This window comes from Dipodomys merriami, unplaced genomic scaffold (genome assembly GCF_024711535.1).
Source record: "Dipodomys merriami isolate MVZ:Mamm:240054 unplaced genomic scaffold, mDipMer1.0.p SCAF_92, whole genome shotgun sequence".
NCBI lineage: Eukaryota > Metazoa > Chordata > Mammalia > Rodentia > Heteromyidae > Dipodomys > Dipodomys merriami.
The window spans coordinates 3,518,353-3,545,043 of record NW_027206535.1 but is presented as its reverse complement, the minus strand read 5'-3'; the positions used below and the strand labels follow the sequence as shown (position 1 = coordinate 3,545,043).

Genomic DNA, 26,691 nt, shown 5'->3' with positions numbered 1-26,691 from the left:
CCTCCAGTGGACTGCCTTCCCGCCCGCTTGGCAGTAGGAGGGCGTGGCGATGGTGGCGTCACATCCGGGCGGGTGAGTGAGTTCCGGTATTTCAGGGCGGAGCAGGCGGAAGTAGGATCGAGAAGCGGCTGCAACGCCGAGCGGAGGAGGCAGGAACCTGAGACCGAGAAGCAGCTGGGTGGGGACCATGGCAGGGATCACCACCATCGAAGCGGTGAAGCGCAAGATTCAGGTTCTGCAGCAGCAGGCCGATGATGCTGAGGAGAGGGCCGAGCGCCTCCAGCGGGAAGTGGAGGGAGAAAGGCGGGCCCGGGAACAGGTATGGAGAAGGCGAGGCGCTGGAGGAGGGACCCGCGCTGGACAGCCTGAACCCGGGAGTGGAGTCCCTTTTGCTGTAGAGTCCAGTCTCGTGGGCTCCTGCAGGCCCAGAGATGAATTTGGAGCTCGGAGGGCGGGTGGGGCCCCTCTCTGGTAGGACAGTGTTCGGACGAGAGAGAAAGTAGGTGCTTGGTTGAGCAGACCTGCCCTTCGAGGTAACTGAGCGTCGCTGGGTTTTCCTTTCCTTTTTCTCCCGGCTCATTCATTCTTGTCCTGGGGAGCCGGGCGCGGCCAGGGGGAGGGGCTCCGTGGCCTTCCCTCCCCCACTTCCCTTGAGAAGTGGGGGCACTTGGCTGTTGTTTGAGGTTTCCGGCCCGAAGGGTTTGAGTGGGTGGGTGCTACTCTGGTCTGGGAGGGGCTGAGCCTAACCTCCTGTGGAAGGGTGAGGCCCGGGGCGTGGGGACCGCCGGAAAACCCCCGGCTTGGCCTGCTGGCAGCTTTTTCCGCTCCCTCCTCCTGCTCAGGAAATGAGGCAGCAGTCGACTGAGAGGAAGCGCGGTGCCCTCCCTCTCTGGTGGAGCTTGCGGCCGCAGCACCGCCTCTCATCCTCAGGCCTGGGGCCCTTTTCCTCTTAATGGGGAGCTCTTGTAACTGGTACGCAGACATTCCACCGACGTGAAGCAGGAGGTACGAATGTAGGAGCCTGCAAACATGCCTGGCCTTACCTAACGTGATGACCTGCAAGACAGGAACATTTTGCCTGCCTCTAGTGTGATCACTGCAGATTTAAGTAGTTAGAACGTTCCTCCTTTCTCCTCAGCAGAGCTGATAAAGGGGAGCGTATGCCAGAGAAATCAGATGCCACACCAATCTGAAAGTGTCTGATTGACTTGAGCACAGTGTGGAAAAATGGTGGCTTGTTTGTTTTCAAATTCAGTATTTGTTTAGCTAAAAGGTGTAAAGTGTAACATAAACTATCGATGAAATGCATGATTGGTAAGATTTCTTAAAGCCACTTTTTGTTTAGAAGCTGTTGACTCTCCCTGTCCCCCCTCAGCCCTTCCAGCCCTCCCCCTAAGATCTAGGGTGTGATTTAGCAGGTAGAATTGATCTCTTGAGTTGAAGCTTTGGTTTTGAAGGGTCTTGAGATTAAAGTAATTTTTGCTAAAATTTGAAGATCTGATGAAAAAGCTTGTGGTTTATTGATGTTCTTTATTGTCTCCCCCCCCCCCTTTTTGCTGCTTCTCTGAGCTCCTCTGGCTTAATAATTACAGATGATTAGAAAACTTATTTTTATAACAATGTGGATATGCTGTATACTGATGCTTGGGCGCTGGTCTTTCTCTGATGTGTTTTTCCTGTGTTTAGTATGCTAGCAACTTCTAATTGCCATCTCAAGTAATTTGGATTGGCTGATTTCTCATATTCTTTGTTCTGGAGAGGGGAAGACAAACTATGGTGGGAGAAATGGGCCATGTGTGTTAGGCTGCAGAATTTTAAGGCTTATTTTAATTTTTTAAAATTATCTTCAAGTAGTTGTACAAGAGGTTTTCAATTTAACATGCCCATTTATGTGTACAACTGATCTAGATCAGAGTTAACCTTTCCATCATTCTTCCTCCTTCCAGTCTCATCACTTAAATGTAGGTATCCTAGAAGTTGTAGTAGGGTAAGTGTGTGTGTGTGTGTGTGTGTGTGTGTGTGTGTGTGTGTGTTTCCATTTGGTATCTGGTAATTTTCCTTGAATGAAAATTTGGCTCTGGTGACTGGGGTTATAGGCAACAGGAGGCATTTCCCACATTTCTTAAAAGCTACTCCCTCATTCAGAGCCAGATTTTGCTTAGTGAGCTGCAGTCTATTAAGGAAGTCTTCAGAATGGGGAAGTAGGGCTGTAGTTAAATATTGATGAAACTAGTATTTTCTATACTAACTGAAACAGTCTAATCTCTTGATGTTCTGCTCTGGTGAACTTTGAACTTCTACTGGGGAGGAGGCACCCGTGTGTGGGCAAGTGCTTGGGCTACCTGTTATTCTCTTAGGACATTTTGGAATGTGGATTTTGTGGCCTCCTCCCTCCTTTAAAGCTGGAAATTCAGCACTCCCTGATGGTATCTGCTATTAGTAGGACTGTCATTATTATTTTTGTGGTTACTTTGTATGAACATCCAAGCTGCCCTAGTTGCTAAGCTGGATGAGACTAAAGCTGAGACACTATAGTTTTTTTGGAAATCGGTCTTTTCTGTTCTAGGCCTGGAGATTGGTATTTTATAATGCAGTACCTTGTCAAATCTACTGTCATTTTTGAGTTTGTATTGTATTGGGAGAATTTGTTGTTGTAGTTGGGCTGTGGATTAATTAGAGACCTTTTGGTACTCTACCAACTCTTGTGTGTGTGTGTGTCAACGCTGGGGCTTGGGTCTGTCCCTGAGCATTTTTTGTTTAAGGCTAACACTCACTTGAGCCATAGCTCCACTTCTGTTTTTTCTGGTGGTTAATTGGCGATAAGAGTCTCATGCACTTTCAGATCTCAGCTTCCTAAGTAGTTAGAATTACAGGTGTGAGCCACTGGTGCCTGGCTATATCAACTCCTGTTGCACCACCCTCAGCCCCATTCTTCTGGCTTAACTAAGGTGACACTGTATAGTTTAATTCCAGTTTTTAACCTTATCTCATTTTTGGTGGTAATAAAAATGTATGGTAGAAAATCAGTCATACTAGCTAGCCTTTGTGTTCTTCCCTTCCTTCCCTCCCTTCCTTCCTTCCTCCCTCCCTCCCTCCCTTCCTTTTTCCCTCCCTTCCTTTTTGCCTTCTTTTCTTTGTGTATTTAGACAAGATGGTACTATTTTGCCCAAGTTGGTCTTGATCAAATCCTGGGTTCCAGTGATTGTCTTGCCTTAGCCTCCCTGATAGCTGGGACTACAAGTATAGACTACTGTGCCAGGCTTGTATGCTTACAACTTTTTTTTTTTTTGGTGCATTTCACCTTTTTAAATACTCCCCCCCCCCAACTTTCCCCAGTATTTTTTATTTTTTTTTAACCTGGTCTAAAAGCTTAGAGCTACTATTTGAGAGGGAGGGAGTAGGCATTGAATAGTTTTGATTTTGGCCTTAATCCCAAATTCCTAGTCTCTGGGGGGGGATTCGAATGTCTGACAGTTCTTTCCTATTTATGGGGTCTGGTGGACCATGCAACAGGTTTTTTTTCACTTTTATTTGGTTTAGATTTGCTTTTCTGCTGCTTACCTTTCTTTGCTCCCCCTATAAGAGCACACACTCTTAGGGGAGAGTCAAATAGCACTTTGCTCTGAGTACTTCTGCTTAGACTCCACCTTTGTTTACTCTGGAGCTGGCAGGTAATTCTACTGCCTACCTTCCAACTTACCACCCCTTTGGTAAAATGTACATTCTCAAGGACACAATGTCTAGCTAGCTAGGTGGGTGCATATTTGAACACAGTGAGCAATATTAGTCCTTTACTCATTGAGCTCACTAACTTTCCTGATACTTTTTTTCTTAGAATTCCATCTTTAGTTTTTAATTTAAAAAGAGAAACCCCAGTGTGGTGGAATACCATATTTAGGTGAAATCCCCTTTGTCCTTGGCCCTGTTCTGCCTTTGAGTACCAGTGCCCTGTCAGTTTCCTCCCTTGTAGGGTGTGGTATGCCTAGGGGACCCTTAATGATAAGTGGAGGATGGTGTAGCATTTAAACAAAACTCACTTCATAGTTTAAGCTGCTGTCAGCCATCTTCTAATGTGACCAAATTGCTACTGCATTCTCCTCCTACAACTGCCCTGGGATCTTTGCCTTCTGGGCAGTGGAGAAGACTATTATTACCTGATGGAAAGAACCTCCCACTGTGTCCTTCAACCTGAGCAGTGTGAGGGTGAGGTGGGCATGCTACAACCTACAACAACTATAAAATTATCAAGCTTAATGTTTCTCAGACCAGTTATTGCTCCATTGATCTAAAAGGTTATGGGCATTGTACTTAAAGACCTAAGAAAATAAAAGTCAGATTATCTTATTCTTTGAAACAGAATGTCAGATCTTAATTCTGCAGGTTTTTTTTTTAATTTTTTAATTTTTTATTTGGGTCCGGTCGTGGGGCCTGGGCACTGTCCCTCAGCTCTTCAGCTCAAGGCTAGCGCTCTACCACTTGAGCCACAGCGCCACTTCCGGCTTTTTTTTCTTTTTGCTTATGTGGTGCTGGGGAATCGAACCCAGGGACTCAGGCATGCAAGGCAAGCACTCTACCACTGAGCTACCTTCCCAGCCCCCTCTGCAGGTTTTTATTTCTTTGTAAAGAGAACAAGTCAGCAGTGGGTGAAGACAAAAAAAAATGTTGTGGCCCTCTATTCTTACTCCTCCCAACTTTCTGAAACTTTTGCTCTACTTTGCTATAGGCCTGTTCATATGCTTATGATCTTTTCAGGACACCAAGATATGTTTTCTCATCCTCCCTGTTCAGCCTTCCTAAGAATTCTATTGTAAATGTTGATTTGTGGGAGAAAGTGCTGGAGCCAGCTAGTTGTCATGGAAACTATACCCTGCTCCCATAGCTTGACTTCTCCATTTTGGATAACTACTGAACTGGATGATGACTTGTGAGCTTCTTTCAAATCTAGTTGTTTTTCAAATTTTCACTTTGATATCTGAAAGCAGGTAATTGTTATATTCTACTGCCAGTGTTTTATAGTTTCTACCTGATAATCTAACTTGCTCTTGGTTAGTTGGCCTTGTTGGATTTGTGAGGGGAAATCTTTGTTTTCCTAGGGGACATCTGTTTTCCTAGAAGAGACAGAACTAAAGAATACTTGTCTTTGTGGTGTTCTGAATAGAGCTACAAATGGTCTCTTAGTAATTTCATCTTATATAGACTCCTCAATTTTCTTTTCCGGTAGCCTGGTAGTTAGATTGTAGTTTCCCTTCCTAAGTCCTTAACCCTATGTTTGTATGTGGAAATTTTTGTTCCAATCAGGATTGGAAACAAGAGTCTTTTGGGCTATATTTCTCCCCATAGGGCTGGTGGCCCAGATTTCTATAGCTGCCACCACCTATCTGCTCAGAGGAAATCAGGGTAATAGAATTCAGGCACAATCTGGACTGTAGAGAAGAGATCATGTTTACCAGGCACTTAGATAAGCATCTGAGCTGGATAGTTTGCAAGGCTGATTAAATTCTTGTATCATTAAGGCAGTCATAGGAAGGATTTTTTTTTTTTAAATTAAGAAGTAAGACAGGACTGAGAAGATGGCTCAGTGGTTAGAGTTGCTTGCCTTGCACGCATGAGGCCCTGGGTTTGATTCCTCAGCACCACATAAACAGAAAAAACCGAAAGTGGCACTGTGATTCAAGTGGTAGAGCGCTAGCCTTGAGCTGAAGAGCTAAGGGACAGCACCCAGGCCCAGAGTTCAGGCCCCACGACCAACCCCCCCCCCCCCCAAAAAAAAAAAAAAAAACAAAGAAGTAAGACAGTGTCTTGCTATGTCCTCAGGTGAGTTTTGTAATCCTGCACAGGGTTATGCCATTATTCCTAGTAGAAGGATTCTACAATTAATATATGCACAGTGCAAGCTATCTCCTTTTCTGGTTTCTCATTCCACTGACCAGCCATGGGTTTACTTGGGCTTGAGAGTGAATTTTGTTATGGATAGAGCCCAGGGAAAAGATTATCCTAAGTTGTATTGAAGGGTAATTCTAAAGAGGCAACCAGAGGAATAAAAGAGACAATTCAGAAATTTAGATAAATAATGGTGGGAATTACAGAAACATTCTTTACTGTTGTTTTTTCGGTTGATTGTTTGGTAATTCCATCAAAACAGTTAATGTTAGCTAGAAACAACTCCTTGTCTAAAGAAGGTAGAGAAACACAAAGTAGGTAAGGAACACATTTGAAGAGATTAAGAATTTTGTTCAGTCTGAAAGTATGTAGGGAAGATATTCCTTTAACTAGTCTATTTCCCTGTGCCGCCCCCCCCACCCCACCCATCTATTTTAGGATAAAAGTCATTGGATGATTAACAACTTCACTTAAGCAGCAAGTTAGTAGAATATACAAGATTCCCTCTTGAAAGAAACCTTGTGGGGCTGGGAAGGTGGCTCAGTGGTAGAGCGCTTGCCTTGCATGCATGAGGCTCTGGGTTTGATTCCTCAGCATCACATAAGCAGAAAAAGCCGTAAGTGGCGCTGTGGCTCAAGTGGTAGAGCGCTCGCCTTGAGCTGAAGAGCTGAGGGACAGCGCCCAGGCCAAGTTCAAGCCTGGTTTGGTCTTTGTTGGTTGTGGGGCTTGAACTCTGGGCCTGGGCACTGTCCTCAGTGCTTCAGATCAAGACAAGTGCTCTACTTGAGCCACAGTGCCACTTCCAGTTTTCTCGTGGTTAATTGGAGATAAGAGTCTCACTTACTTTCCTGCCCAGGCTGGCTTTGTACTGCAATCCTCAGATCTCAGCCTCCTGAGTAGCTAGGATTATAGGTGTGTGCCACCGGTTCCCCAGCCTGGATGTATTTTATAAAGTAGAAAACAAATAAGCAAAGCTGAGTGCTGGTGGCTCACTCCTGTAATCCTAGCTAAGAGGCTGAGATCTGAGGATTGAGGTTCAAAGCCATCCTGTGCAGGAAAAGTCCATGAGATTCTTATCTCCAATAAACTACCAGAAAACCAGAAGTGGCACTGTGGCTAAAATGGTAGAGCACTAGCATTGAGCTGAAGAGCTAAGGGACAACGCCCAGGTCAAGTTCAAGCCCCACGACCAACAAAAACACTCATGTGGAACATGGAGTTTATTGATGGGGAAGGGATAATACATATGTAGATATATATATAACTTCTAGTATCTGACTCAAGACGGCTTTTACCTTGCTAGACTCCAGCCTCTTCACTCTAGTAAACTCTGGTCTTTATGTTAGTTGCCAGTTCTTTTCACCATTTTTCTGCATCTCTTTTCCATTCTTTCATTCAAACCTAGGCTGAGGCTGAGGTGGCCTCCTTGAACCGCAGGATCCAGCTGGTTGAAGAGGAGCTGGACCGAGCTCAGGAGCGCTTAGCCACTGCCCTGCAAAAGCTGGAGGAAGCAGAAAAAGCTGCTGATGAGAGTGAGAGGTATAGAGGGAAGTTTGAGGGGGTATGAATTTAAGAAGAGGGTCATGGGTTCGGGATGCAACCTGCTGATATGCACAGCACCACAAAAATGTGAGAAAAAAAAAAGATCAAAAAGCTTCTGACCTAGATCTTATAAATCTTTTGTGGTTGTTTTTTTTTCTTTTTTTTGGGGGGGGGGGAGATTGAGGATTGAAACCAGGTTCATCTCCCACTGATACACATTCCTGGCCAGCCCCAGAGCTGTTTTTTGTTTTTGTCAGCTGTGGGACTTGAACTCTGGGCCTGGGCACTGTCCCTCAGATCTTCAGCTCAAGGCTAGTGCTCTACCTCTTGAGCCACAGTGCTACTTCCAGTTTTCTGTTGGTTAATTGGAGATAAGAGTCTCACAGACATTCTGCATGGTCTGGCTTTGAACCACGATCCTCAGATCTCAGCCTCCTGAGTAACTAGGTTTACAGGCATGAGCCACTGGCACCCAATCAGCTGTTTTATTACAATAGTAACCTCCTCCTGTTTTGCATATTCACCCTTGAAGATAGAGAAAAAGGGTAATAACCTTGATACTGCAACCATTTTGTAACTGGAATTTCTCATAAATCGATCTAATGTACCTTAGCATGGCGTCACTAGTATTACTTCCACTTTGTGGGTCATATGCTTCTTTTTTGTGACACTAGTTCCCTTAAAACAGGTTCTCAGAATCCTAGACTAACAGCATCAGTAACTAGGAAACAAGGTAGAAATTCAAATCCCCAACTCCTACTACTGATAAACTGAATGAGAAACTCTGGAGCCTTGCATTCTGCTAAACACTTTCAACCTAGGCCCTACTGTTAGAACCATTGAGAAGAAGAGGGATGCTTGGAGTCTACCCTATTTCAATTAGAATCAATTATAAACTGAGCCTGAACACTGATATTTAATGGCCTATTTTTGTGCCAGTACCAGGGTTTGAACTCAGGGCCTAGGCTCCTTACTACTTGTTTCACTGTTCTACTTCCAGCTTTTGCTGATTAATTGGAGGTAAGAGTCTCAGAGACTTTTCTTGCCCTGGCTGGCTTTGAACTGGGATCCTCAGATCTCAGTCTCTTCAGAAGCTAAGATTATATGCTTGAGCCACCTTCTCCCTGCTATTTAATTTATTAATAAACACATATTACAAATTTTTAGAAGAAAAGCTTAGATAAAATAGCTAAACTGCTGGGCGCCGGTGACTCACACCTGTAATCCTAGCTACTCAGGAGGCTGAGATCTGAGGATCACTGTTCAAAGCCAGCCTGGGCAGGAAATTAACCTCCAGAAAATTGGAAGTGGCTCTGTGGCTCAAGTGGTAGAGCGGGATCCTTGAGCTGAAGAGCTGAGGGCAGCATTCAGGCCCAGAGTTCAATCCCCGTAACTGACAAAAAAACAAAAACCAAAAAAAAGCTAAATTAAGGTACAAAGTGGTGTGTGGGATTTGTTTGTGTTTAAAAGGCACCTTTTCCGGAGGTGGCACTGTGGCTCAAGTGGTAGAGTACTAGCCTTGAGCTGAAGAGCTGAGGAACAGTGTCCAGGCCCAGAGTTGAAGATCCACGACTGACAAGAAAACAAATCAAACGGCTGGGAAGGTGGCTCAGTGGTAGAGCGCTTGCCTTGCATGCAATGAGGCCCTGGGTTCGATTCCTCAGCACCAAATAAGCAAAAAGAAAAAAGCTGGAAGTGGCACTGTGGCTCAAGTGGTAGAGTGCTAGCCTTGAGCTGAAGAGCTGAGGAACAGTGCCCAGGCCCAGAGTTCAGGCCCCACAGCCAGACCCAAAAACAAAACAAAACAAAAAACAATAAAAGGCACCTTTTTTTTGGTAGTATTAGGGTTTGTACGTAGGGCTTGCCTGTTTGGCTAGTACTTATCACTTGAGCTGTGCCTCCAGCCCTGCTTTTATCAACCCTGTTGATAAAATCCTCAGAATCACTGCTACATTCATTCTGTTTTTGGCAGAGGTATGAAAGTTATTGAAAACCGGGCATTAAAAGATGAAGAAAAAATGGAACTCCAGGAAATCCAACTCAAAGAAGCTAAGCACATTGCAGAAGAGGCAGATAGGAAGTATGAAGAGGTAAGCCTGTCACTTTGTTTGCTCTCTCTTCTGTGACATTGGGTTTCTACAAAGATTCATAAAGGAAATGGCTCAGCCGGGCACTGGTGGCTCACGCCTGTAATCCTAGCTACTCAGGAGGCTGAGATCTGAGGATCGTGATTCAAAGCCAGCCCGGGCAGGAGAGACCGTGAGACTCCTATCTCCAATAAACCACCAGAAAACCCAAGGTAGTGCTGTGGCTCAAGTGGTAGAGCGCTAGCCTTGAGCTGAAGAGCTGAGGGACAGCGCCCAGGCCCAGAGTTCAAGCCCCACGACCGACAATAAATAAATAAATAAATAAATAAATAAATAAATAAATAAATAAATAAATAAATAAAGGAAATGGCTCCTTTGTTTCTCTAAAGCTATACCGGGATCTTCTCTGCAGGTGGCTCGTAAATTGGTGATTATTGAAGGAGATTTGGAACGCACAGAGGAACGAGCTGAGCTGGCTGAGTCGTGAGTATTCTGCTGCATAGATCCCATTCTGTCCTTCCCCTTTGGCTTTGGGGCACTAATATGAAAAAACTAGCATTCCTTCAACCTTGTTAAACAGGGCCTAGGGGATGGGAGTTAATCTGTGGTGATTTTTTAGCCTCTAAGGATGGCTTTGGACTTACTTTCTTAATTTGACACGTGACAGGTAACAACAAATGAGGCTTGCTTATTTCTTCCTGGGAAGGTTTACAAATTTAGAGTGATGATAGATGGTGAACAATTCCTTGGAATACCCTACAGGGTCTTTCTACTGGAAGCCTCTTTTTTCTTGAGACATTGAAGTGCCTAATACTGACTTAAGAGCTGATGTCTGTTTTTGTCACTTTGCCAATCTGCTGGAAAATTTTACATCAGGAGCATATATTAACTATACCCCCTTTGGTATCTTATTGGCCTTGTATAACAAAGTCGGCTGATGCATATATGTTTGTACTTTCCTTGCATTTTCCTCTTCTGTACATGACATATCATGACCATGGTCATGTTTTTTTGTTTCTTCTTTTTTTTTTTTTTTTTTTAAATTTTTCCCCTCATTTGGCTACTTGTTTTTCTTGCTGTGTTCCTTTTTGACCTTTCTCCCTCCCCACAACCTGGCTTGTGCCATTCCCGTGACTATCACTAACAGCCGTTGCCGAGAGATGGATGAGCAGATCAGACTGATGGACCAGAACCTGAAGTGTCTGAGTGCTGCTGAAGAAAAGGTACTAACCATTAAACCCACAGATAGTTACATGTATGGTGTGGTTTTCTTTGTTTTTTGTTTTTGTTTTGCAGCTGCCTCCCCTCCACTGGTTGACTTGTTGAGTGCTTTGCCATCTCTTCATGGAATGCTCCATTCTTCCTACTTGGCATCTTTCATCTCTTTCTTTCCCTAGTTGCTTTACTGCCTCCCCACAGGGTCTTTCCTTTCTTTGGGTGATTTGGGGGACTGTTTGGGTTGGGTATCTATTCCCACATCCCCTAGTAGCCGTTACAACTTGTTCCTGGTAATTTTTTTCATGTGGTCTTTCTTTATTAATATCCGAACATTTTGAGTCCCAGAAGGTCCAGCTTCTGACATGTTAACAGAGGGAGGAGGGTTGATGCTTGCTCAGGTTACCTAGGAACTTCTTTTCCCCAATAAGCCTTTCAACTCTTTCTATACATATAGGTTCAATTCATGTCTGTGTGTCTCTCTCCCTTTTTTTTTTATTCTCTTCCTCTTCCCCTTTCCTCTCCTGCGGTATTTAAAATATTCACAGTAAGTGTTCTGAACTGGAGGAGGAGCTGAAGAATGTCACCAACAACCTCAAGTCTCTTGAGGCTCAGGCGGAGAAGGTAGGGGCTGGTTTGTGAAAGTGACAGGCTTTGGGGCCTGGGCCCAGCTCTACCCTTGGTGAAAAACTGGAGATAATCCAATGAGAAATGTCTTCCTTCCCACCTACCATCCATCCAAATTCTGAGTTTAATGTTATTTCCTGTGTACTTTGACTGCTTAGGCCTGGAGTCATATGTTCTTCAGTCTGCTAAAAGACTTTTAGCAAGATGGATGAGCAGATCAGACTGGTGGACTAGACCTTTTTACCTATTACTGCTGTGCCCTAGTAGACATTGTAGCAGATAACATCAGTTTTGAGACCTAATAAGCAATCAAGACTTGGCTTCTCTTTACCATCATGGGGGAATGTTTCCAATTATGTGAACACGGAGTTTCTCTATTCCCTCACATTAAGCTGGAGAAAGGAAGAATATATTAGCTTAGGTTGATATCAATAATCAAAAATTAATTTCAGGGCTGGGAAGGTGGCTCAGTGGTAGAGCGCTTGCCTTGCATGCCTGAGGCCCTGGGTTCGATTCCTCAGCACCACATAAGCAAAGAGAAAAAAGCCGGAAGTGGCGCTGTGGCTCAAGTGGTAGAGCGCTAACCTGGAGCTGAAGAGCTGAGGGACAGCGCCCAGGCCCATGACTGGACCACCCCCCCCCCCCCCAAAAAAAAAAAAAATTCCAAAGCTGGGGGACTGGTGGGTGCTGTTGGCTTACTAAACCTGTAATCCTAGCTACTCAGGAGGCTGAGATCTGAGGATCACGGTTCAAAGCCAGCTCGGGCAGGAAAAGTCGTGAGACTGGTATCTCCAATAAACCACTCAGAAAAAAACAGAAGTGGCTCAGGAGCAGTAGCCTTGAACTGAAGAGCTGAGGGACAGCACCCAGGCCCAAAGTTCAAACCTACAACCAACAAAACAGAAAAACCCCTTAATTTCATTAAAAAAAAAAAAAAATGAAGGTGTTGGGCTGGAGGAATGATTCACTCAAACCAGGAGAATACCTGCTTAAGCAAGTGTGAGGCTCTGAGTTTAATCCCTAGTACCTCCTGCCCAAATAAAAGATCCTCTACTCTGAGAGTATAGTGGTTCTAGGGAAGTAGATGAGTTTTTGGGGACTTAATCTAGAATTGAGCCTTGCTTTTACTTAGCACATTGAATTTAGCACATTGAAACCAGGAAGGATATTCTATGTAACAATAAAGGGGGGTTATTGTCTGTGGAGTAATTACTTCTCTGAAATTTTTATTATTTTTTTCTTGTAGTACTCTCAAAAGGAAGACAAATACGAGGAAGAGATAAAGATTCTTACTGATAAACTCAAGGAGGTGAGCTAAGGGGGGACTATAGAGAAGGACTGTAAACATTGAGAAGTATACAAAATAGAGATCCTTCTTCTGTCTTGTCATCTCTCAATGTTACTGGTTTTGTATTTCCTCTAGGCAGAGACCCGTGCTGAGTTTGCTGAGAGATCAGTAGCCAAACTGGAAAAGACAATTGATGATTTGGAAGGTATGGAGCCTCAGAGAGGGATTAAAATAGACACCTAGAGAGGCAGAACCTTGCCCATTAACCATGAGCTGTTTATTCTGTATATCTGAGGGGAATTGTTAGTGTTTTGATACATTATATAGTACATTCCCTAAAATTTGTTACCTTCCCTCTAAAAAGACTGATGACTGCATTTACTTCCAGTTTAGTAGTCTTAACTCTTGAATCTTGAGTCAAAATATGGAACCCATGATTTCAGAAAGTAACAGGAAGCTTGTCATCCCATGGCCTCTTTTGGCACTCGAGTTGTGGGGTACCTGTCCAAAAGATGAAGCCTTGGAATAACCATGTCTCCGGACTGACCAGTACCAGGGGCTTTCTACATAGTTCCTTGTCCTTACAATTTGCATCTGCATCCTTGTTTTGAGAATTCTGAAATGTACTACTTTGGTATGCTTTTAATGGCATAATGCTCTTTTGAAAGGGGCAACCTATGGTGCAAAGGGGTCATAAATAGTGGCCACACTTAGTTGGCAGAGAAATATCACTGTGGATGTGTACTTTTCCCCCTTTCCTATTTTTGTTAGGTTAAGTGTTACTGGTTGGAATTGGGTTAGCCAGATGGGAAGTGTACCCTTGAGTACAGGACTATGCTCCCATTTTCAGTTCTTGTTACGATTGATTTAGAGATGTAAGAAATGTAGTTGGTCCTAGGGAGCAGAAGTTGTGAAAATAGCCAGACTGGTTACCAGAATAGATGTTTTCTGGTATTAGACCCACAATTCACACTTTTCCTAATTTCTAATGATTCCCTCTCTTCATCTGCTTCTGATATCTTTCATTCTGTCCCCTCATTCTTCCTTGTGGTTCCTGTGCCTGTCCAGATGAGCTCTATGCCCAGAAACTGAAGTACAAGGCCATTAGCGAGGAGCTGGACCACGCCCTCAATGACATGACTTCTATGTAACTATCTTAAGCAGAGTGGGGCTGGGGTCTTGGCTTGTGGGTGGGTAGGGTACAGGCTATGTATAGTGTGTGCTTTGGTTTTGTCCTCTGGAAACTAGAATCTCCACCCTTACTTTGAAACATTGGTGCTGATTACCTGTTTGGCAAAGGCTGAAGAGGAATTTAATCTTTGATTGGTGCTAAAAGCCTGATGTACATGAATTTTTATTCTTTATATTCTTGTCATTCCCTCCCTCACCCTCTTTCTTTTTTAAAGACGAAGTCTGGGTTTTGCTGGCTGACCTTTTACTACCCTTCTATGTCAGCCTCCCAAAAGATGGAATTACAGGCATATGTACCACCACCATTCCTGGCTCTTAGTCTTTTCTATATGTTGATTTTTTCACTGTTTCTCAAAGGTAGTCTTCTCAAAAGGAACATGTTAAAGGTAGAATCCATATAACTGAAGGAAATAAGGCCCAGAAAAATAAAATTCAGACCTCCTGGTATATTTGATCTGTGATCTAATTTAACAATTAAGGGGAAACACGGAAATGAAAAACATCTAATTCATGTAAGAATTAAGCTGAGACACAGAAGCTAGCCAGCTAGTAAACAGCACCAAGAAGAGTTGTAGACTTTTTCTGTTTGCTGTGGATCCCTGATCCTTGATTCTAGTCTGCTTCCTCTTCCCACTAACCCTGAAAGAAGCCAAATGTCACAGGCTGAAGTATCTGGCTCTCTTACCTTTCCTACTGCCACCTTTTTTTTTTTTTCCTTTCTCTCAAATTGCTATTTAGATTGATGCTCGTCCTTCTCACCTAGAGTATCCTTACTTTTTTATACAGATAACTATCACCGTTTCTGCTCTGTTCTGGATCTGCCCCCTTTCCTTGGGGAACCCAACGCCCCACTCTCGCTCTGGATTCCATGTGGGTCGGCCTGGCTGATCCCCAAGGCATTAGGATGGTGGGGGGGTGTACACATAGTACTTATGTATTCTCTTTAACCTCCATCCCAAATTAAAATGTTGAGCTGCTAAAGCCTCATGCCACCCTGCATTTGTGTCATTGACAAAGCTGCTGCTGTCCATGAGAAGGAGCCTGGAGGGTGTGATGCAGGGAGCAGCTCTTGTTGCTCCTCCTCCTCTGACTTACATGTAATCAAAGCCACTTTTGTGTGTGTGTGTGGTTTTTTTCTCTTGACATTTAAACCCAGCTGATTGGAATCTGTCAGTCGTGGCCTAGTAGACTCCTCATGATAGGAATTGTCGTGTTCATTTGCTGAGTGCATCCATCTAAGTCTTTTACTGCCTTTTACTGTCTTAAATCATCTTCCTGGAATATTTTCATTCTCTCTTCAGTACAGCAAGGTCATTGAAATGACTCTTCAATACATAATCTCTACCTTTTTAACAGTGGTTCAAATAATGCATCCTCAGAACACCTAGCAGACCCATCCATGTATATTATAGCTGAAGTTGTTCTATTATCTTAAGTTACAGAAAAATGCATAGTGAATTGAGTGAATTTCCTTTACACTTTTACATAGTTGAAGCTTACTGCCATTTACCTACAAGCATGTTCTAATAGCATATAAATGGTAAATTATTATTGGAAAAACTAAAATGGCCAATCATGCGTATTTCACGTTCACATGAGGGTGGATTTATTACACAAATTTCTAGTAAAATTGTTACTGGTTTATATTATATGACTAAATAAAAATATTTCAGATAGTCCTATTCAGATTTACACCGCAGAGTGGTCTGGATAGTGTATTTGCCAGTTGCACTCTTCTAATCATTCAAGTTTTGTTTGTGTAATGCTTCAGTTTCTTGAGTATATATTGAAATTTGCTTTTATTTTATTTATTTATTTTTTGGGGTCCGGTCGTGGGCCTGGGCGCTGTCCCTCGGCTCTTCAGCTCAAGGCTAGCACTCTACCACTTGAGCCATAGCGCCACTTCCAGCTTTTTTCTTTTTGCTTATATGGTGCTGAGGAATCGAACCTAGGGCCTCAGGCATGCAAGGCAAGCGCTCTACCACTGAGCTACCTTCCCAGCCCCTGCTTTTATTTTAAACAACCAGGACTGTGGGTTGTTTAGTGCCTGATTCTCAGTACTACAAAAAAAAAAAAGAAAAGAAATAGAGGAGATAGTGAAAGAGAACAAAAAAAAAAAAGAGAGATTAAGATAAAACCAAGACCTTTTTCCTAATTTAAAAGTTGTCTCATTAAATTAGGTTTCTTTCTATCAATACCATTTCTCCCTGCCACATAGCCTTTGAGATTAAAATACAGATAGATTTAATCAGCTGACAGTGGTGTTTTCTAGATATAGTGTTCAGATGGGGAATGATAACAAAAATGAAGGTACCATGCTTCCTCACAAAAGTATATGCATAAAGCTAAAGATTCAACGTGACAAGTACCAATGTTCCCTCCGCTGGCTCCCCCCCACGTCATTCATAGGGGCCTGGGCACTGTCCACTGTCCCTGTGCTCTTCAGTTCAAGGCTAGCACTCCTCTACCACTTTGAGTCACAGCTCCACTTCTGGTTTTCTGTGTTTTGGTTTTGGTTTTGGTTTTGGTTTTGGTCAGTTGTGGGGCCTGAACTCTGGGCCTGGGCGCTGTCCCTCAGCTCTTCAGCTCAAGGTTAGCACTATGCTACTTGAGCCACAGTGCCACTTCTGGCTTTTTCTGCTTATGTGGTGCTGAGGAATCGAACCCAGGGCTTCATGCATACAAGGCAAGCACTCTACCACCGAGCCACCTTCCCAGCCCCTGGTTTTCTGGTTTTTAATTGGAGATAAGAACCTCATGGACTTTCCTGCCCAGGCTGGCTTTGAATGTGAGCCTCAGATCTCAGCCTTCTGAGTAGATACGATTACAGGTGTGAGCCACTAGTGCCTGGCTTCAGAAATTTTTAATAAAGTATGTTAGAGTTTGGGGGGGGAGATTGATTCTAATGTGGTAATATGAAAGACTCAATTGGGAACAAAAGCATGTTTAATTTCATAAACTTGTTAAAACTTGGCTTTAACTCAGGATCATCTTACCTTCAGCTTTTTATAAATCCTGAGTGCTGAGATTACACGTGCGAACCACCAAGACTTTGTTATATCTCCAGCCTTTTTTTCTTTTCTTTTCTATTTTTTGGTTGGGCGTGGGGCTTGAACTCTGGGCGTGGGCGCTGTCCCTGAGTTCTTGAGCCACAGCACCACTTCTGGTTTTCTGGCGGTTAATTGGAGGAGATGAATCTTACGAAGGGATTGGGAAGGTGGCTCAGTGGTAGAGTGCTTGCTTTGTATGCAGAGGCTCTGGGTTTGATTTCCTCAGCACCATATAAGCAGAAAAAGCTGGAAGTGGTACTGTGGCTGAAATGGTAGAGCGCTGCCTTGAGCTGAACAGCTGAGGGATAGCACCCAGGCCCAGAGTTCAGGCCCCAAGACCGACAAAATTAAAATAAAAAAGAGTCTCACAGAGTTTCTTGCCTGGGCTGGCTTCAAACTAATCCTCTCAGATCTCAGTCTCCTGAGTAGCCAGGATTACGGGCATGAGCCACCAGCACCCAGCCAGCCTTATTTTTCACTGCTTATTTTTAGTATAGGGTCTTCTTAACTGAGCCCACACCTAACTTTAAATTTGTCTAATATAGGCTTCCTGTTGTCTCTAGGATCACAGACATGTGCCATAGCATCTGGATTCCATCCCATGGAGATGGAACCTTGTAGAAATTTCTGCCTGGGCTGGCTTGGTATTGCCATCCACTTAAACCTGTCTGTCTTGTAGCTTGGGATGACAGGCTTAGCACTCAGCTTTGTTGAGAAGGGTAAGGGGGGGTCTCACTAACTTTTCTGCTCTGGATGACTTAAACTGAGTTCTGTTGACAGCCTCCCAAATAGTTGATTGGAGTTTTTTGTGTATGTATGTGCCTATCCCGGAACTTGAACATAGGCTGGGTGTTGAGCTTTTTTGCTCAAGAATCATAGCTCTAATCACAGCTTTTTTGAAGAATCTTACAGACTTTCCTGCCTCATCTTGCTTCAAACCAATCTCAGCCTCCTGTGTAGTTAGGATTACAGTCTAGAGTCACTGGTACCCAGCTAACATTGGAGTTTTGATTAACCAAATTCGGCTAAGGGACAGTTGATAGTGTTTTAATTAGAAACAAAATAGTAAAGGCAGTGGTAAGGATACACAACTATAGAGGTATATTATAGTAGAGAAAAGAATAGTCTGGGTATGTGGCTTAGAGATAGAATGATTGCTTAGGATGCATGAAGCCCTGGGTTTGTTTCCTCAGTACCACATAAACAGAAAAAGCCAGAAGTAGCTCTGTGGCTCAAGTTGTAGAGTGGTAGCCTTGAGCAAAAAGAAGCTCAGGGACAGTGCCAAGGCCCTGAATTCAAGCCTCAAAACTGGCCAAAAGAGAGAAAGAGAGAGAGAAGGATATATTCTAAAATCAGGCTGCAATCCTATCCACTGAGGAGGCTGAGGATTTGGGGATTGTGGTTTGAAGCCAGCCCAGCCAGCAAAGTCTGTGCGACTCTTATCTCCAATTAACCATGAGAAAACCAGAAGTGGTGCTATGGCTCTAAGTGGTAGAACACACACACACACACACACACATAAGGTAGCATGCCAGCCTTGAACAAAAAAGCTAAGGGACTGTGCATAGGCCCTGCCTGAATTCCAGCACCAAAAAAAATTTTTTTTAAATTTTTCCAAGCACAGCTTGGGCTTACCTATAATCCTAACTGTTGAAGGGGCTTAGACCTGGAAGATTATAGTTCACAGTCAGCCTAGCCATGGTGGCCCTTGTGCCTCATGCATGTAATTCTAGCTACTCAGGAGGCTGAGATCTGAGGTTGCAATTCAAAGCCAGCCTGGGCAGGAAAGTCCGTGAGACTCTGATCTCCAATTTACTATAAGAAAACTGGAAGTAGAGCTGTGGCTTAAAGTGGTAGAGTACTAGCCATGAGTGCCCAAGCCCTGAGTTTAAGCCCTGTGCCTGACAAAAAAAAAAAAAAGTCAGCCTAGGCAGGAAAGTCTATGTGACTCCATCTTCAATTAATGAGCAAAAAGCCAGACTGGGAATATGGCTCAAGTGACAGCACCAGCTGTGAGCAAAAAACCCAAGCAAGAGTTCAAGTCCCAGAATGAGTACCAGAAGAGAAAAATAATCTGATAGCTAAGTTAAAAAGCATATAATGGAGGCAGGCTTGGTGGTCCATACCTGTAATAGCAGTGCTTAGATGATTAAGGTAGGAAAATCACAAGTTTGAGGCCAGCCTGTACTGCATAGCAAAAGACCTTGTCTTGAAAAAGAAACATTGCATTTGAATGAGAGTATATTAGTAAGGTACTCTTAATTTCAAATTTGTTTTATTTAAAGTTCATAAATACTTATTGCTTGAATACATACCATTACTCTCTACAACATACATACCACTATATATGCTTGTTGTGAATATGGTACACTTTGGAAAATACTGGATAGGATTAAGATACTGCAGTTTTCCATGAGAGGATAATTGGATCTGGACTAGAATAGTGGTAGTAGGAAGATGTCACTGAATGTGAGCATGTTGAATGACCTGACTGCTCTGTGTGAGCAAAGTCAAGTGACTAGTTTTGAGACCAAGAAAGTTAAAGACATAAGGAGGAATCATATACTAGGAGAGGAACACTTGTCTGAAAAACTGACTGGCATCCAGGTAAAAACAAGATCCTGAGGCTTAGATGGGAGAGTTGATGTAAGAGGAAACTGGGAATACAGAACTCAGACCATTTAATAAAATTTCAAGGGCCAGACTTCGTTCATACTTGTAATCCTAACAGCTGTAGAGGCAGAGCTCTTAAGGATTGTAGTTCAAGGTCAGATCAGGCAAATAGTTAGACTTTTCTGTTAGCAAGCTGAGCAAGGTAGTAGTATATACTTGTGATCTCAGCTATGCTGGAGGCATGAATAAAAAGATGGCCTCATGAGGCTGGCCTTAGACCTCCTGGGTGTGCTGATGGCTCAGGCCTATAATTGTAGCTACTCAGGAGGCTGAGATTTGAGGATCAAGTCTTGAAGCCAACCACCAACCATGTCAGGAAAGTCTATTAGACTCTTATCTCCAATTAACCACCAAAAAAGCCAGATGTGAAGCTGTAGGTCAAGTGGAAGAGCCCCCACCCTTGAATACCCATGCCTTAAGTTCAAGCCCAGTTTTAAAAAACAAAATAAAACCCACAAATTGATGAGTGAAAACTTAGACTTCCCTCCCTTGTTAACCATTACTGGGATGAGGAACAAATGTGGCTGGGCCCATTTTTATCTGACAGTTGACTTGTATAGTTGGACAGCTTGAACAAATCCCAGTTTTTTCCTTTTACTCTACCTTCCAGATCATCTTTGGCTTTGTGAGATTATATTGTAATTTATTGGGTATGGCTGAAATGAACATCTGACCTAGTAGCTACTCTTAGTTTTGCCTTATTTCCTATTCTTCTATTATCAGGGACCTAAGCTTTAATAAGCTAGCTAGTATCTGATCCTGAACTTTTAATCCTTAGAGATAGCAGAGTTAGAAGCTAAATTCAAGGTGAGACAACAGTTGCATTTGTCTTTCTGACCTTGAGTAAAATTCAGGGAATTGTGTTCTGGGATTTATGTAGTCAGGCAATAAAAGGATCCCACTCTTCCCTAAGTGAAACAAAACTATCATTGACTGGAATGTTTTGAGGGACACGATCCTGAAAATAACCCTAAACAGTCAAACAAACTAACTTGTATATAGATGAGATCTATATATAATATAACAGTATACACTGAGAAGTGAAGTTCATGAGATTGAGTGCCTGCTATTGTCAGTAATGTTCCAGAAAGCTGGTGTAGTTGTGTATGTCTATAATTCCAGCACTTGGGAGGCTAAGGCAGGATGATGGCAAGTAATACCCTAGCTTGGATACATAGTGAGACTGTAAAAAGAAGAAAAAGAATGCCTCATGAATAAGATGGGTCCAATCCCAGGTCTCTTAGCTTATATAATAGTATTATTTTTCAATGATTAACTTTTATCCTCCCCCCCACCCCCAGTTGTGGGGCTTGAACTGTGGGCCTGGGTTCTATCCCTCAGTTCTTCAGCTCAAGGCGAGTGTTCTACCACTTGAGCCAAAAGCGCCACTTCCGGTTTTCTAGTGGTTAATTGGAGATAAGAGTCTCACAGACTTTTCTGGACTGGCTTTGAACCATGATCCTCATATCTCTTGAGTAGCTAGGATTACAGTGTAAGCCACCTGTGCACAGCTGAAGTTTTATTCTTTTTTTCTTTTTGGTCAGTTATAGGGCTTGAACTCTGGGCCTGAGCTCCTAAGCTCAAGGCCAGTGCTATTACCACTTGAGCCACAGCACCACTTCCAGCTTTTTCAGCTTTTTCTGTTTATGTGGTGCTGAGGAATCAAACCTAGGACCTCATGCATGTGAGGCAAGCACTTTGCTACTGAGCCACCTTCCCAGCCCCTGAACTTTTAATTCTTTAGGGTAGGATAATTTTCAGGCATACAGAAAGATCCTGCATGTTCCTGTATGCTGACGAGTATCTATAGCGCCTTCTGGTCTTTGTGACAAAACGTACCATACACTTTTAACAACAAAACAAAATTCCGTTGCTTTAATGGGAAGTACAATTTAAAAGGGTAGTCCCCTAAGATGGGGGCCACAGCTCACTTTTTGGGCTCTTTCCTAGGTTTGATCCCCAGCATCTCAGGAGGGGCTATATCTTGTAATTTAGACTCTTACCTTACAGCTATTTGGTTATTCCCACACAGGCTCTTAAGTACACACATGCTCTGTATTTTTATAGTATACATGAAGTGGCAAGTACTATTGGGACCATCCTGGCTCCTAGCTTCCTGGTGGAATTAGGGCAAACCTCAGCCCAAAAGACAAGGACTTGAAAACTGCCCATAGAAGTAGTTGATTTCAGGACAGAGAAGTATCTTTTTTTTTTCCTTTTTGAGATTCTAATACCATTTTTAAACAGGTTATAAAATAGGAATAAATTTATTTGAAACTTACTCTCAACTTCAGAGGCTAACATAAGGAGTTGACCAGGAATAAGTTTGGCTTTCCTGTCTCCAAACTTCTGTTATCACTGTGTTATTGGGATGGATCTGAAGCCAGCTGTGGTGGCACATAATCTAATCCTATTTATGACACAGGCTGGTAGAACATGAGTTCAGACCTATCCTAGGTGTCTAGCAAGACTATGTTGAAAAAAAAAATAGGAGCTGGACACTGGTGGTCATGCCTATAATCCTAGCTATTATGGAGGCTAAGATCTGAGGATTTCAGTTCAAAGCCAGTCAGAACAGACAAAACCACCAGACTCTAATTAACCAGCAAAATGGTGGAACTGGTGGCATCGCTCGAGTGCCAGCTGTGTTCAAGAGTGTAAGACTGGCTAGGAGCTGAAGCCCCAATTCTGGTGTAAATGCACATGCATGCACACACACAAACACAAAATAGAACTGGATTATCCATAACTCACTTCCCCAATTAATGTGTGCTCCAATTAGAAAACCCAGAAAAAGCCAGTGGGTTTGAATATATTTGTATCAGGACTGCTTTAGTTATAAGAAAAAGCTGAACAGTAGCTTAAATATGGAATTTATCTTCAGACAGGTCTAGCCATGAATAACTTAACACTTTTCCTCTTTTACCTTTTCCCCTGGTCTCCTTGAACTCATGGCCTGGGCACTTTCTCTGAGCTTTTTTTGCACATAGCTAGTGCTCTGCCGCTTGAATTAGAGCTCCATTTTCAGTGGTTAATTAAATAAGAGTCTCATGGACTTTCCTACCCAGACTACTTTGAACTGTAATCCTCAGCCTTCTGTGTAGCTATGATTAGAGGCACGAGCCACCAGTGCGTTGCCAAGCATTTTCTCTTAAGGTTGAAATACTGAAGCTCTGTACATCACATCCATGTTCAAGGCAAGAGGGAAAGCTAAGATTTTCCTAGAATTCTTCAGTAGCCTATCACCCTACTCAGCCAGAATTACATCATCTGATCACCCTTCACTGCAGAAGAGTCTGAAGAGATTAAAAAACAAAACAAACAAACAAAACCCTGGTAGTCTTAATTGGCTTATAGCAATAATTGACCTTCCCTAGATTGGGCATGCTGTTGATCTAACAGTTTTGGGTTCTTTTAGAAAAGAGAAATTGAATGTAAATTGGATAGGCCTCTTACGTGGGTCTGTCACATAATACTTAAAAGAAGTATTTGAAAGTGTTGGACTGAGAGATGGTAATGTTTCCCAATCTACTCTGTATAATACTATTGAGTACTTGCACAGATAAAATGTCCAGCTGTTCAGTTTTTTTCACTCTTGATTATTATGGAATCATTTCTTCTAAGCTGACTATCCCCTCTTTCCCTTGTTTGACTTACCTCAGTTTCTCAACTTAGGAAATAAATACTGTGGAGGTGTTTGAGGTTTTTTTTCTCCCCTCCCTCAGTGTGCACCTACCAATTTGTCAGTCTGAAATTCTTACTTCATTCCTATGTTGGTCTTTCTACCAACTGACTGACTCTTACTGACCTCAGCTCTCCTTGCATCCATCCTGCCTTACAGATGCATGTTATATATGCCAGCTAGTTAAGACTCACATGACTTCTGGTACTCTACTAACCTTCCCTTTTTCTCTTTCTCCTCCTCTTTTTCCTCTCCTCTTGTTTTCCCTCCTCTCCTTTGCTGCTGCAGAGCGTCTCTACAGCCAACTTGAGCGAAACCGCCTGCTTTCTAATGAGCTGAAGCTAACGCTGCATGATCTGTGTGACTGATGGGCAGGGCTCACTGATGCCCAGTAAACCGAGCTTTCTGCTCACACCACTGACCTGGACCCCAGAAAAAAGCTGATTGACTTTTTAAAAGTTATTAATTTGTCCTAACCAGGTGGTTTTTAAATTAGCAGTTAGAACACTGCCAATTTCCTAAACTTACCATAAAGTTGAAACAGTTAGCTAACTGTATTTCAACCCCTTTAGAAGCGATTATGAGTAATGAAAGGAAATGCCTGAGAGTTTTTAGTGAAAACTTTGGAAGGATTTTCTGTTTTCCACCCTTAACTGCTGCCCTTTCCCTTGTGCACTGACTATAGGATGTGTTCCATTGCATGGATGTTTTCTAACAATAAAGAGATTGACTTGACCAGATGTTGTAGCTGCTTCATATGGAGGCCCCAGGGATTGGGCCCTTCTGACTGGGTGGACAAGGGAAGGGAAAGATGGGTGCGGGGTCTAAAAATGGGTCTGTATTGCCATCTGAATATTTTCCTCCCCTCTAAAACAGTCCATGGTTTGCTTGCTAAGCAGGTAGATGTTCCTTGATGTTCTGCTACTGATTTTCTTCTTGATAATTTCCTTCTTGCCTCCGTTCCTGGTTTATGTTTAACTGCAAGTAACTTTTGGCTAGTGGACTTGCAAAAGTCTCAGTTAAGGTTTTGTCTACAAGTATATGTTTGTATAGTATTCTTGACTTTGTTTTCTTTAGAGAATCTTGGGCTTAGCCCTGAAGACTCTTGTTTATCCCCATTATTCCTTCTACCTTCTCTTTTGGAGAAAGTGTATAGTGCATGATGATCTTCTGTGCTCTTTTTAGCTGTGTAGTTGGTTTGTAATGGAAGAAGTATGCCCATTCCAGTTTGCAATGGTCATGCTCTAGTGAGCCATTTTACATAGGTTTTGTCCTGTGGGCAAAGTCTAGAAGAGTAAATGGCTAATGCTTCAGGCTTGCTCTCTTAGAGAAGAAATGGCTAATAAGGTCCTCAGCTCCCTCTCACCAGAAGTACAGCAAGCAACTCCCACAGCTTCAATAACCAAAGGCCCTGCAGAACCCAGTGATGCAATAGCTTCTGTGGTTGTAAAGGCAGCTAGCTACTTTATGAGTCTGCAGCATCCCTGCAACCGAAGCAAGTCTAAAAGAATCAACAAAGCCTGAAATTTACTTTTTTGTAATTTCTCTCCTTTACCCCTATTAGATAAACTGAAATGCACCAAAGAGGAGCACCTCTGTACACAAAGGATGCTGGACCAGACTCTGCTTGACCTGAATGAGATGTAGAGCTCCCCAGTCCCACCTGCCACTGCACCTCCCTCTGACCCTGACTCCGCCTGAGGCCAGCCTATCGGGAGCTGACCTTGAAACTGAGGGCTGATCTTTAACTGGAAAGGCTGCTTTCTCCTTTTGCAACCCTTTCTACCCTTTATCCTTCATGTCTTTTTTCACCTAACTGTCTCAGCCTCTTCCCAGAGATTCTAGCTGGGCTAGAGGCTGTGCACTTTTGGGAACAACATTTAAGGGAATGTGAGCACAATGCGAAATGTCTTTAAAAGCATGTTGTGATGTACACATGTTGTAATTAATTTTTTGTGTTGTCCTAGCAGCCATTTGTAAAACATTCCAAATAATTCCACAACTCTGAAGCAGCAGTCGAATCCTTTCTCCCTTTGGAAGGTTAACTTTTCAGCCTAATGCATACTGCCCTCCAGAGGAGGGAAACAGATACAGGCCTGCCTTGTTGAGAGCCAAATAGAGCCCAGGGAAAGACTCCACCATGGAAAACCTCATTGCTCTGTACAAAGTACCAGCCAAATCAGATAGGTGATTCTAGGAGTTAGCCACAAAATGAAAACAAGTATCATACTGTTCAGGTTTTCAGCTTTAAGGTGTCTTTGGACAAGCTTATTCTTACTTACCTTTTTCATCAGAAGTGACCAAATTAAGATGCTGAGACCTCTGAGAACCTCCGTCACCTCTTTTTTCCCTTATTGAAATGCTGGGGATCAGTTTAGGCAAGTGCTCTGCCATTGAGCCACATCTCCAGCCCTGAGACCAAATTTTTGTCTCATCTCTTTGTCCTTCCTAACTCCTCAAAATGGGTTATGTGTCCCTCAAGTGTTGAGATGACCACTTAACTGCTGTCTTGCCTCCTTCAACTAAATTAAGAAAATTATGTTTTTGCCACTAATTTAGCCATATGAAACTCATCTCATCACCCTGTTCTGGGTCTGAAGCTGCTCTTTAAAAGTGCCATCTCATTGTGCTTTGTATCAGTGCTGGACAAATCTTGAATAGCTTATGTATAAGACTTTAAAATTTTTATGTTATTTTGAAACTTTGCTTCAGGGTTGGGGAGCCCTGGCCACTGTCTGGCTATGAGAGTGTTCTACAGTCTGAGGGCTGGCAGCATGCTGATCTTTAGGGTTGGGGAGCCCTGACCACTCTGTCTGGCTATGAGAGTGTTTTACAGTCTGAGGGCTGGCAGCATGCTGATCTTTTGGAGTGTCTTTTCCCATCCAGTTCCCTCTTCTAGATGAGGTCTCTGTGAGGTCTGTTAGGTGTACATCCTTCAGCTTATTGGCTTATAATGTACTCTCCTTTCTTTGTGGTCTCTTTGGGGCCAGTTAGGAGAAAGAGAAAACAATAATGCAACTGTTTTGATACTGAATATTGACAAGTGTCTTTTTGAAATAAAGTACCAGTCCCTCCAACCCTCAGTTGTACTTGACTTTTATTTATTTTATTTATTTATTTTTATTTTTTGGTTGGGGGGGGTGGCTTGAACTCAGGGCCTGGGCACTGTCCCTCAGCTCTTCAGCTCAAGGCTAGCGCTCTACCACTTGAGCCACAGCACTTTTTTTTTTCCAGCTTTTTTCTTTTTGCTTATGTGGTGCTGAGGAACCGAACCCAGGGTCTCATGCATGCAAGGCAAGCTTTCTATCACTGAGCCACCTTCCCAGCCCCTTGACTTATTTGTTAATCCAAATGTGCTTTTTCCACAGGAGCTATGGTATTTGGGTTGAAAAGTCAGAACTTTCTGAGTGGTGGTATCAGGATTTAGTGTAGAGAGCACATACCTTGGAAGTGGAA

General features: G+C 43.0%; 1 protein-coding gene across 7 annotated transcripts; it reads left to right on the top strand.

Annotated features, from left to right (window-relative positions):
• On the top strand, positions 1-26,312 carry LOC138821502 (tropomyosin alpha-3 chain). Of its 7 annotated transcripts, none has more exons than XM_070013801.1 (9): positions 1-319; positions 7,286-7,419; positions 9,395-9,512; positions 9,922-9,992; positions 11,273-11,348; positions 12,598-12,660; positions 12,775-12,844; positions 13,708-13,786; positions 24,800-26,312. In XM_070013801.1, exons 1-9 carry the CDS (start codon positions 188-190, stop codon positions 24,801-24,803), a joined length of 747 nt encoding a protein of 248 aa, XP_069869902.1. In that variant the 5' UTR covers positions 1-187; the 3' UTR covers positions 24,804-26,312. The 7 variants fall into 7 exon arrangements, with proteins under 7 accessions (XP_069869902.1, XP_069869901.1, XP_069869898.1 ...); XM_070013798.1 differs by lacking the exon at positions 11,273-11,348 and adding an exon at positions 10,657-10,732 and having other exon boundaries at positions 94-319; positions 24,800-24,888; XM_070013799.1 differs by lacking the exons at positions 11,273-11,348; positions 24,800-26,312 and adding exons at positions 10,657-10,732; positions 14,617-14,635 and having other exon boundaries at positions 94-319.
• The last annotated feature ends 379 nt before the right edge of the window (positions 26,313-26,691 follow it).

Bases quoted from the DNA above. Each gene is read 5' to 3' on its own strand.
- LOC138821502 (XM_070013800.1), top strand. From the start codon at position 188: ATGGCAGGGATCACCACCATCGAAGCGGTGAAGCGCAAGATTCAGGTT. The intron at 11,349-12,597 runs GTAGGGGCTGGT...TTTTTCTTGTAG, and splicing joins TTGAGGCTCAGGCGGAGAAG to TACTCTCAAAAGGAAGACAA. The intron at 12,661-12,774 runs GTGAGCTAAGGG...TATTTCCTCTAG, and splicing joins TTACTGATAAACTCAAGGAG to GCAGAGACCCGTGCTGAGTT.